General features: G+C 37.9%; 1 protein-coding gene across 2 annotated transcripts in view; it reads left to right on the top strand.

The window, feature by feature from the left end:
- Positions 1-12,669, top strand: part of CERS6 (ceramide synthase 6) — a 294,482-nt gene that overhangs the window by 203,206 nt on the left and 78,607 nt on the right. For both annotated transcript variants that reach the window (XM_007539315.3, XM_007539314.3), the window contains exon 5: positions 9,526-9,576. In XM_007539315.3, coding sequence (XP_007539377.1) covers positions 9,526-9,576 — 51 coding nt within the window. The remainder of the gene's footprint in view (positions 1-9,525; positions 9,577-12,669) is intronic.

Genomic DNA, 12,669 nt, shown 5'->3' with positions numbered 1-12,669 from the left:
TGCCATTATCTATAGCAGCAAGCAGGTCATTCCTGAAAAGACACACTGGATTTTCTCTTTCATCAGTTCCACTTTTCTGTTTTTCCAGTTGTTTCCTGGAACCAACTTTCATATGAATAACTTCCAGTTACTTCTTTGCCTGAGATTCTTTTCCCAACTAAAATTTAAAAAAAAAATGCTTTTAGGGCCAGGCGGTAGTGCAGCGGGTTAAGCACACATGGTATGAAGCGCAAGGACCCACATAAGGATCCCGGTTTGAGCCTCCGGCTCCCCACGTGCAGGGGAGTCATTTCACAGGCGGTGACGCAGGTCTGTAGGTGTCTATCTTTCACTCCGCATCTCTGTCTTCCCCTCCTCTCTCAATTTCTCTCTGTCCTATCCAACAAGGACAGCAATAACAACAACAATAATAATGACAACGATGACAATAAACAACAAGGGCAACAAAATTAAAAAAAAAATGCTTTGGTCATTGCCTGGTCTTCACTGCTAAGATGGCTTTTGCAAATAGAGATAGTAAAATAAAAAGAGAAAGACACCACAGTTCAAACCCAGGTGATTTACATGACATGAATGCACACTGTCTAGGTAAACTGTCTAGCTAGCCCTCCCCCCACTGAAAATTTCTCAACATCATAATATTGAACAATAAGATTTATTTGCCTTTCTCATTTATAAAATCTACAAAAGCATACAGTTTGGTAAAGATAATACAGAATTCAGATATTGAATGTGTCCTTTTTATTACTAGAAAACAGGAAAAAGATTGTAATTACTATCCATTTACAAATGCCTTTACACATGAGAGTATTTTTGCAACAAATGCAGGATCAAAGGATATTTAAATGTTAAACACCAAATTATTAATTAGAATACTTATTCCCATTTGCAGAATGTTAGTTCCTCTTATATACTGCTAACACCTGGGAAGTAACTTCTTCAAATTTGTCTGATTTGATAAAATATCTTTGGGGTGTGGCAGGAGGGAGCATAAGGGTTACATAAATTACTCTCATGCCTGAAGTTCCAAGTAAAATATGCTTTATAGTTCTAACATATTTTTATCTGCATCTTTAGTCATATGTATTTTTTGTTTAATGTTGTTACCTGTTTGTCTTTTTTCATTGGGTATATAAAATACTTAACTCATTTTTTGTGGGTTTATTGTTTTTGTTTTGGCTAGAGACAAAGAGTCATTGAGAAGGAAAGGAAAGACAGGGAGGGAGATACAAATAGAGACACCTACAGCTCTGCCTTACCTTTTCTAAAGTTTCCTCCCTGCAAGTGGATGACCAGACCCCTTAACCTGGGTGTTTGCACATGTGTGTTCCACCAGCTGTGCCTCTGTCTGACCCCCCTTTTTTGTGGACACTTTGCATACTAAAGTTGCTAATCTTTTGTCCTATATTTTAAATTATTTTTGCATTTCTCTTTTTATTGAATTTGGGGGGTGGTGGTTTCTTTTCTTTTTTTCTCCTCCTCCTCTCTCTCTCTCTCTCTCTCTCTCTCTCTCTCTCTCTCTCTTTCTCTCTCTCTGACCTGGGCCTTTTTTCTCTGTTGACATTCCTGCCAGTTTCCTTTCCCTGCATGTCTTTCCACCCAATTTTTCTTCATCTTCTCTTTCCCTGTTCTGAGTTCCCCAATCCCTAATTTCTAATCTAAACATTTAACTGATCCATCAACCCATTCTGCTTTGGAATTATTCTTCCTGGGTGTATTCTCACATTTGAATCAATAGGAGAGATATCTTTTTAAGCTTTCTGAGACTCACAGCTGTAGTTACCGCTAAATAAGCCAGACCTTCTACTTTCTGCACCCCATAATGTCCATGGGTCTATACTCCTAGGGGGATAAAGAATAGGAAAGCTGTCAGGGGAGGGGATGGGATACGGAGCTCTGGTGGTGGGAATTGTACTTCTCTTATACTATGGTCTTTTCAGTGTTTCCATTATTTTATAAATAAATAATTTTTTTAAAAAGTTGAAAAACACTGGCTGGCAGATTTTGAACAACAGAGATAGCATTCACAACTCGCTTCTCTCTGTTTCTGTGATTAAACCCTCATAGAGACCGTGAGACCTCTGGGCCCCTCTCTAAAGAACTCCTTCTATTTATGTATGCTTGGCAAATCTGTAAATTGTTTTCTGAATTGATTGCTGAATGTGCTGAAGGCACATGCTTGACCAGGTCTAGAAGACCTGCATCTTTTTGAAAGACTGATCAATATGGAAGGCTGCTGTCTTTATAAAATGCCATGGAGTCCAGATAATCTTTGTACAACATTAGAGGTCTCAGAGCTAATGTGGATGCCAGAAGCCTCCAAGATAGTGGTCATGACTCTGCTTTGTAGATTGATAGGTGACTCTCACCTTTTCTGACCCAAGGAAGAAGGCAGAGAGCACTGGAAACTGCTCAACACTGACCTCTACGCTGAGAGACATTCACTTCATTCTTTTCACCCTAAACACTATTTAGTTACCAATATTCAGACTCACAGCATGGACAATTTCTTTTGTGTCGCAAGTTATTCTTATAGTACATGCTATATTAAAACTGTAGGTTGTAATTTTTTTTTTTTTGCCTCCAGGGTTATTTCTGAGGCTTGGTGCCTGCACTATGAATCCACTGCTCCTGGAGGCTATTTTTTCCCTTTTGTGACCCTTGTTGTTTATCATTGTTGTTGTTATTGTTGTTGTTCTTGCTGTCATTGTTGTTGAATAGGGCAGAGAGAAATCGAGAGAGGAGAGGAAGACAGAGAGGGGGGAGAGGAAGATAGTCACCTGCAGACCTGCTTCACCGTTTGTGAAACGATCCCCTGAAGGTGGGGAGCCAGGGGCCTGAACCTGGGATCCTTATGCCAGTCTTTGTGCTTTGTGCCATGTGTGCTTAACCCACTGCACTGCCTGGCCCCCTGTAGGTTATCATTTTGAATTGATTTGATTTTGTACTAACTTATTTAAGCCATACAATTAAATGCTTATGAAAAGAGCATACAATGTTTTATCATAGTCTTATTAGTATAGGTATTAACATAGAAATTACACATAAAAAGACAAATAATGTTAAAATTTAGTCACAGTTACTATGACTAGGCTTTCAAATTAGGTTTCTTCTTCCCCAAACCAAAGTGGAAAGCTAACAGTGGGATGGAAGCCCTCACTCTGTAAGAAGAAACATGCTAAGCAGTCACAGAAAAGACATGGTTTTCCCTTAAAGCAAAAATAATATAGGGAACTTATATATAGGATTGAGGGAAACCTTTCTAATATAACATTGCAGACATGGAAATTTTTCTCACTTATTTCTTATAATAAATCCTTCATCTAAGTCAAAATTAGAAAGTTTAAGTCTAAGTCAATGAGAAGTTTCAATGAAAGTAATTGCAGAGTAGTTCATTGTCATTTCTTTTTTTTAAATTTCTTTATTGGGGAATTGATGTTTTACATTTGACAGTAAATACAATAGTTTTTACATGCCATTGTTATTTCTAAACACAACCCAAGATATGTTTAGAACTTAGAAAATGAAGTCTAGTCAGTCTTCTAGAGTATGTTCCTTAACAATTAGTTGTCTCATTTTGGCTATGTGAAAGTAGGAGTTTGGATGAAAATACTGAAACATGAAGTTTTGCCTCTAGGATTTGAGTATGTACACACACACACACACACACACACACATACACACACACACACACACACAACCACCAAGATAACTTCAATTTCTGTTCCATTTTTGAGAGACTGTAAAGCACCACTCTACCATCTACCCATGGATTTCCCTTGGTGTTGGCTGTGGTGTTCCCATGTAGTGCCCAGACTAAATCTAGAGCCAAACACATGCCCATCCATACCTTTCACATTTCCTGATGAGGTAAGAAAATATCTTTAATGCTTATATGTTTCACTAAAATTCTTATTAATAAGAAGAAATCACTGTGAATTTAGTTGCAAGTGCCTAGTGACTTAAAACACATGTATAGGAAAACAGAATGGGGACGGGGAGCTAACTTAATTTGGGGCCCATTCAGAAATGGGATTCTATCCTAATCAGACTTATGTTGATCTGACACCTTCAGACTTGCACATTTAAGTTGAGAAATTGAATCAACTACAATTAAAACATGTGACTACACTGAAACCCCACTTAACACTCTATAGAGTGTTACATGGAAAACTGAGAAATGTTATAAATGTACGAAGTTTTGTATTTTACTTTGACTGTAAATCATTAATTCTCCAATAAAGAAAAAAGAAAAGAAAATTAATTGTCAAAAATCAGTAAAAAAAAAAAAACATGTATATACTTAAGCATTTGTATTTCTCCTTTATTTAATACTTCCCTGGCTAACTGAGTATCCTTTGTTCTGCTCTTCTGATACAACTGCATTATTTACTTAACTGATAGTAACATGATAAGCATCAGTGATTTGAGGTATCCTGCTTTCCTTGACTTAAAAGAAGGCACATAAAATGTTTAGAGCAGTTTTGTATTTGTGACAGAATTTGAGAGAAATTGCTCATGTCCCTGGTGCCAGGGGACCTCTCCCATTTTCAAATCCCCCACCAGAGCATGTTTGTTACAGATAGGAGCCCATGTTGACAGAGCATGATCAGGCAAAACCCATAATTGACACTGAGGTTCACTCTTAGTGTTGCACATTCTATGGGCTTGGGCAAAGCATTCTTGATTGTTGATGACTAGGTAGCATGAAACCTGAAAGGCAAGTTTGCTCTAGTCTTTCAACTGTTATTTTAAAGAAGTATGCGTATTAAGTGGAAATTTAGAAAGACAAGACCAAGCTAATCTTATCCCAGATGGTAAAGTAAAAAGATCAGACATCGTCTATTTTGTGTTAGTTCTGTTCATGATGAAACCTTTGTAGAACATCTGATTAACGAAGCCTGATTAAGAGCAAATGTACTATGTTCATTAGTTTTCTCTTTGTAAAATAAGCAAATATATAGAATAGATGACAGTTAAGTCTTATCCAAATGGTCAAAATGCAAATGAGGATTAAGGGTAACTCCCCCAGCAGGACCTAACCTCCATTCTGATACCATGGTTGTCTAGTACAGAGACCTCTTGTGGGAAGCTGTGTTAGTGAGAGATGTCCTTTCTCGACCTATGTCTCAACTGATGAGTCTAGAAACAGATGCCTATAATACAAAGAAAAATAATCTCTTGTCCATTGTGGTTTGGAATGTTAGAAATCATTTCTTATCTATTTTGATGTGTTCTATCTTATACTATTCTCATGCTTCATATATCTTTTTAAAAGTTATTGGTATATAACTTACTTTTCTTGGTAGACGTGATTAAAATTGTTTTATTATTTTACTTTTGATATGAGTGAGGTAAAGAGGTAGAGAGACAGAAACAGAAACACACTTGTAGCACTGCTCCACCACTTGTGAAGCTTCTTCCCTGTAGTGTGAATTGTGGGCTTGAACTCAGGTCCTCGGGCATGATAGCATACACTCTATAGGGTGTGCCACCATGCGCCACTACCATCCCATACATAATAGCTCTTCAGCATCATTTATAAAGCATTGCTTTATGACCTAGTGTTAACTAATTTTGGCGACCATAGCATTATAACATAGATTGGGTGGCATAAACAACAAACATTTATTTTTCACACTTCTAAAGAGAGTTCTAGATCTAAATCCTGTGGGACTCAGTTTCCATTGAAGGTGCTTTTACTGGTTGATTTCTCTTCTGGCGGGACATCTTCTACTGTATTCCTCATGTGGCCTTTTTTCTAAACTTAGGAGGAAAAAGAAAGTGGTAACTCTTTCTTAAACTACTAATCCTGTAAAGCACAACCCTACCCTTATGACCTCATTTAACTGTAATTACCTCCTAATGACCCAGTCTCCAAAAACAGTTGCACTTTGGCAATTTTTTTAATTAGGGAGAGAGACAACAGAGAGGCAGAGAAAGTGAAAGAGACCACAACACTTAAGCTTCCTTCGGTGTGGAGGGAGCTGGGCTCGAACCCGGGTAACACACATAGCAAAGTAGCATACTATCCAAGTGAGCAGTTTCGTTGACCCCAGCATATGTATTTTGAAGAACACAATTAGTCCATGGAGAAGTCCAAAACAAATAATAATACCGATAAAACTTTTGGCTATGAAAATAGCAGGAAATGTGCTTCAGGAATCTTGTTAGCCAATAATAGCCATGGTTGCCCATCTGGCTATGTGAGTCCATGGTACATTAAATGGGATTTAGAGAACCTTTCTACCCTAAAATCCAATTTTTAATGTAATGACTCATGTAGATAATCAACTCAAATGTCTGTGATGGCTTTTTTTATTACCCATTCTTTGTATTGGGATATGTGATCATAGAGAAACATAGTCTACAGAAGTGAGGTGATATCAGTATCTAGTGTTGATAAAGCGAGGCATATATATGAAGATGCTTTTTATGTGAAGGAACCTCATATTACAATGTTTGGCAAGGGACAGGGATTAAATAGCATAATGGTTATGCAAAGAGACTCTCCTACCTGAGGCTCCTAAATCCCAGGTTCAATCCCATAAACCAGAGCTAAGCAGTGCTCTGGTAGGGAAAAAAAAAAAGTTTGGCAAGTAGACATGTAGACTGAGTTAGGGCATTGGTAGTTCCGTCAAATTCACAAATGTCCTGGCCTCTGCTTCTACTTCAAGCCCTGTAGGGGACACTGTTTCTGCACATCAGTCAGATATCAGCAGGTAATTGAAGCAGGTCTAGATGCTGTAAGGCTACAGCACACTTGGAAGTGCCTGAATGTTAGAAGTAGACCAGTGAGCCCAGAGACACAGAACGGAAGTGAACTCTAAAAGGGGGTTTTCTTGGTCACTGGGAGCTAAACATTTTGCTCTCCTGCCTGTGACTAGACTAGATGGCAGCATCAGAAAATGTTTCCACTGCATCTTTGGAGGCAAACACACACACACATGCTACGTGGTTTGGATTGTATAGATCTTTGATTTAATACTGTGATTTTTTTCTTTTTTTATATTTTATTTATTTATTTATTCCCTTTTGTTGCCCTTGTTTTACTGTTGTTGTAGTTATTATTGTTGTCGTCGTTGTTGGATAGGACAGAGAAATGGAGAAAAGAGGAGACGACAGAGGGGGAGAGAAAGACACCTGCAGACCTGCTTCACCGCTTGTGAAGCGACTCCCCTGCAGGTGGGGAGCCGGGGGCTCAAACTGGGATCCTTATGCCTGTCCTTGGCGCTTTGCACCACGTGCACTTAACCCGCTGCGCCCGACTCCCTCAATACTGTGATTTTTAATCAGTATTCAGTAAATGAATGTTTAACTGTCAACTTAGGTAGAGGTGCTGAAGGGATAAACATATGCAGATGACATATATCCCTTAGAGATTTTCAGTGACTGTGGCAATAATAAACACCTCTGTCAAGCAGAAGGTAATAACTAACAGGCATATTGGACTTTAAAATATGTTTTGCTGTATTGTGTCCATATTTTACAAATATGTATATTTCTATGTGTAAAAGAATAAACATGTCTACATTACGTGAGGGAAAAAAGACCAAAATGTACTGTACATTAAATTTTAGTAGTGATGAAATTTCAAATTACCTTATTTATTTTTTTATTTTTTAATGTTTCTATTTACTTATTTTTGACCCCTAGGTCCTTGCACTGTAATATGTATGCTCAATAGGCATGCCCATCCTAGTCCCTTACTTTTAATTTTTAGTATTTTTTATAGTGTCCTGAGTATATTTGTATTTTTTTATATTAAAGACAGTACTGTGTTAAGCTCTAGAAGCCTCTAGAGCATTTTTATATGAACTATTTCATCTGCTCCTCATAATCACCCTGTGAGGTAGATCAGTAATGAACACTGGCAGTATGGATGAGAGAAATGGTTCTAGAGAAACAGAATTGAGCACTAGCGTGTTAAGTTCACTGTTAACCCTCAGTGTTGATGAGGAGGCAAATTGCATAATCAGGATAAGGGGGAAATGATCGGTTGTACTTAAAAATCTATATATTTTGCAAAAATCCCTTAAGATTTGTAGATTTAAGGCATGGAACGACTTCTGTTTTCTCCCTAAACTGAGGTATGGTTCATCTTTTTTTCTGACTCAAAGACAGACTACACTATGGTTACAATCGGCTCTGAGATCACACGGGCCTTGAGTTTTATTTGCAACTCTGAAACTACCTAGCAAAGTTATTTCGAGATCCACTTAATTTGCCTACCTGTAATATGAACTAAGTACTATTCACTTGTTTAAGGGCTTAAACAGCTGGTATGTATAAAATTCCTTAAAAGAGTATAGGATATTCAAAAGATAAAAGTTCTTTAACTAACAGATTACGGATAAGTCACTGTCAAAAAATGCCCAAACATACAGAGGTCTCACTAAATACCAGCTAATATCATCCTTATCTTCATTCTCATCACACTGAGTTAATAACAGTGGTGTGTGGCTTCCAGGGAGATTAATGCATTATCCGACTACAGGAGCAAAACTTTTGATCTTAAAGGGGATAGGACAAAATTAAGTACAAATGTATCTGAAATTAGTCCTTTACTGATAATATCATTTTGAGATACATAAAAACACCCATAGGATGGGGTTAATAATAGATTGATTATACATTTTAATGACTATAGAAATGTGATATATATTAAACTGTGTATGGATAGAAATAACAAAATGCTGATAGCCATCGATCAGAGATGCCAAAGAATTATAAAGTTAACAAAAATATTGTATTATACATAGTGCATTTTACTAGCTTGAGCTGGTGTTATTGGACGTTTCAGCTGTCTTCCTAAATCCATACCAACCTGTCCTTGCTTCTTATTGTTTAGCATCTGTATGTACACTTTGATGTTCTGATTATATAATGCTGTAAAGCTAGTGATTGCTGTCAAATTAAGAAAGATGGTTTTGTATTTAAAAGACTATTATGAATCAAGGGCTGGAGTGTGCCATGAATGTTAATTTACTCAAAGCTAAAGTTATTCAGAGCTGTTCTACTGAAGTACATATACCTACCAGTTATCTCTGGTCAAGGCCTAAAACAATCGATTAATAATGTTGCTTTGTAAACATCAGGGGGGAGGAATGTCAGGAAGGTTTGTGTAAACTCCCAACATAGTTTATTGACTATGGTGAAATTAATGATTTACATCTGGTCTTGCTGAGAACTCGAAGAACTCTACTTCAGAGGCTGGTTATAAAACAGCAATATGTCTACATGACCAGCACTGTGTATAAACTCACCAGCTGGAACTCCATTCCAGAAATAGCCTGAAATACTGCCAGTTTGGTTTAAAAGCTTACCCAGAGGGAATGTATGATGGAAAGCTACTTCTTGAATACAATAAAACAATTCTTAACTGTTTTTAAGTCCCTCAGTTCTCACACATCTAGATGATCAAAATCCCCCAAATATCGAGGTTGTTAGAACCTAGCATGAGCATTTCTTAACCTTGCCTCTTTTCAAAATATGTCAAATACGTTTCTTTGTCATTTTTTTCAGACTCCCTGGTTTTGGGATACCAGGCACTGCTGGTACAACTACCCTTATCAGGTAAGGAAACATTACTGTCTGGGCTTTTTGAATAAGATTCTATCTTATTTTATTTATTAGAGACAGAGAGAATTGAAGGGAAAGGGGAAGATAGAGAGAAAGAAAGACACCTGCAGCATTGCTGCACCACCCATAACCACTCCCCCACATACACACACACAAATGTGGACCGGGGGCTGAACCCACACCCTTGTGCATTGTGATATGCATGCTTTACAAGGTGTGCTACCACCACCACCCCCCAACTGTCTAGGCTTTTATACATCTGAAATCTTTTCCTTGGTCAGTTTCATGGTTTAGGTACCAGCAGTTTGAGAAGTCTGCTACTTGATACTGAACATAGCCAAATGAGGAAAGTTAGTTTGTGTTCTTAGAGAAGTTCAAAATCAAAACTCATTTGCTTTTGTCAAAAATGCACTTGCAGGTGCATTTGCTGGAGAGTAATATAGTATCAGTTCAATGGGTAATGTGGTCCCTATTTCTGCAACAGATCTGATTACTGTGTAAAGCTGAAGACCTGGCCCATCTCTTGATAGCAAGTGGGCCAAACACAAGTGTGGAATTGGAGCAAAGTATGCTGAGTTAGAGTAACTGTATGCCTTAGGAGCAGTCTCTAAATATGTAGATCAAGCACACCACTTAATTGAGTATAGAAAAAGGGTTCATATTATTACATATAGAAGGAAAAAGAATCGCTGAAAAAGAGATTAAAATCATATCCTAGAAAGGGAGCAGATTATGTCCCTATCCACTGGTATACTTTTGCCTCTGTTCATTAATTCAGTAAGGTTAGCATCTGTTATGGTCCCCACTAAGTTACTGTTTAAGTATAAAAACTGATTTCTCTAGAAATTGCTTGCAAATTTTTTTTAGAACTTCTATGAGAAACAAATGTAGTTAGGTATTTTGATGACAAAATGAAAAATAAACACATTATGACAAACTTAGATTTTTAATTTTGACCGGATTACTTTTGGGTTGTCTTTCTATACCTTTGGTCTTTTTTGGTATGAATAAAGTTAAGAGGAAGAAGTAGGCTCTGAACCTACTCTGTTATACTGCATTGCAATGTGGGAGGGGGTGTTCAAGACTGGTGTTGGATACTCTGGGCACGTTCTAGGCTAGCCAGACTAAAATTGAACTACAGTTTGTAGTTCCACCTTTCTCATACTTTACTCAGATTGGATAAAAGTATAAATAAGCAATAGGACCTGTATTGAGCATTCTGAGTTTGTCACATAAAGACCAAAGCAACATTGAAACCAATAACTTATTCTACACAATTATAACTCTGCTCTATAAATACTTGGAATTTTGTCCTATTGTTTGTATTCTGTAATGGTGTATTGAATGAAAAAAGTCACACAGATTAAAATTTCATTTATAAAACTACCCCCTAACCCTTCTAGAAACCGTAACTTCTATACTATTGCTTCAGCTGCTCTTAGGCACTACCTTCATGAAGTAAATCGGTCACGTGAATGACATTGTGGCAGATGCCATAATGTAATACCCACATTTTTCGTAACTATAATGTAGCCTGTAATTACTTTCACATTTTTTACTGGAGCAGAGAAACTGTTTATTGCTGAGAAGATTAGTTATCAGTCAATGATCCAAATGTAGTTTCGGACTATTTTACAAAGAGAACTATAGATCTTACTTGAAAAGTTGAGGGTCTGGCTGATATATAATCACATTTAAAAATAGAGACACCCTTAGTATAAAAGGAGAAATACCATATATGGAGATTCACATCCACGTTACAGACTTCATTGTTTATCATAATCTAGCATCAATGCACTATCTGTTGTCAGAACAATGGTCATCTCTGGTGCCCTATATTTTACTCTTAAAAATAGCATATATATAAATATACATGTTGGAGTCCAAAGTTAGCTTCAGGTCTTAAATTGGAGCACTTTTAAGATTGAGGCCTGAAGGTTGTGAAATAGCATAATGGTTATGCAAATGAATTTCATGCCTGAGGGTTTTGGGCCCCAAGGTCAATCCCCAGTGCCACCACAGGGCAGAGGTGAGCAGTTCTCTGGTTCTTCTTCTTCTAGTGTTTGCCCTTCTTCCGTAGCCAGTCAACAGAGTCAGGTTGAGCCTGATGTAAAGTTTTGAGACCTCCTTTGAATCTGGAGAGGTGGCAGTCGTTGACTATGTGGGTCATAGTCTGTCTGTAGCCGCAGGGGCAGTTTGGGTCGTCTCTGGCTCCCCAGCGATGGAACATAGCGGCGCACCGGCCATGGCCTGTTTGATAGTGATTGAGGAGGGCCCAATCATAACGTGCTAGGTCAAAGCCGGGTTGAGCTTGCAGGGGTCTGTGATGAGGTGTTTGTTCTTTACCTCAGCTGACTGCCAACTCTGTTTCCAAGAGTCTGGAACAGAGAAGTTCAGTGTAGGCGTAGGGGACCAGATTGGGTGACAAGATGGGTAAAACTAATTAACTAAAGGACTGAGTGTTCGCACATCCAATTGAGTGTGTATGTTACAAAGCACAAGGACCTGAGTTCAAGCCCCAAGTCTCCACTGGAAGAGCTTCACGAGTGTCAGAACAGAGCAGCAGGTATCTCTCTTTCTCCCTCCCTCTCTGTCTCCTCCTCTTAATTTCTCTATCAAATAAAATGTAAATTAAGAAAAAAAAAAGGAGTTGGGCGGTAGCACAGCGGATTAAGCGCACTTGGCGCAAAGCGCAAGGATCGGCTTAAGGATCCTGGTTCGAGCCCCCAGCTTCCCACCTGCAGGGGAGTCTCTTCATAGGCGGTGAAGCAGGTCTGCAGGTGTCTCTTTCTCTCACCTTCTCTGTCTTCCCCTCCTCTCTCCATTTCTCTCTGTCCTATATAGCAATGACAACATCCATAACAACAATAACTACTACAACAATAAAAAGACAACAAGGGCAACGAAAGGGAAAATAAATAAATTTGAAAAATTTAAATTAAAAAAAATATTGAGCCATGTTCATGAAACATACTATATTTTAGCATACATAATAGTGGAATAGACTTTAGGTGAAAACGTAATTAGTGGTCTAGTTTTATTAAAGACATTATGTATGAGTAAATCTATTTATTACATATGTCTTCA

This window comes from Erinaceus europaeus, chromosome 18 (assembly GCF_950295315.1).
Source record: "Erinaceus europaeus chromosome 18, mEriEur2.1, whole genome shotgun sequence".
In the NCBI taxonomy this organism is placed as follows: domain Eukaryota; kingdom Metazoa; phylum Chordata; class Mammalia; order Eulipotyphla; family Erinaceidae; genus Erinaceus; species Erinaceus europaeus.
The sequence above is the reverse complement of the archived record's forward strand: the minus strand, read 5'-3'. Positions and strand labels throughout refer to the sequence as shown.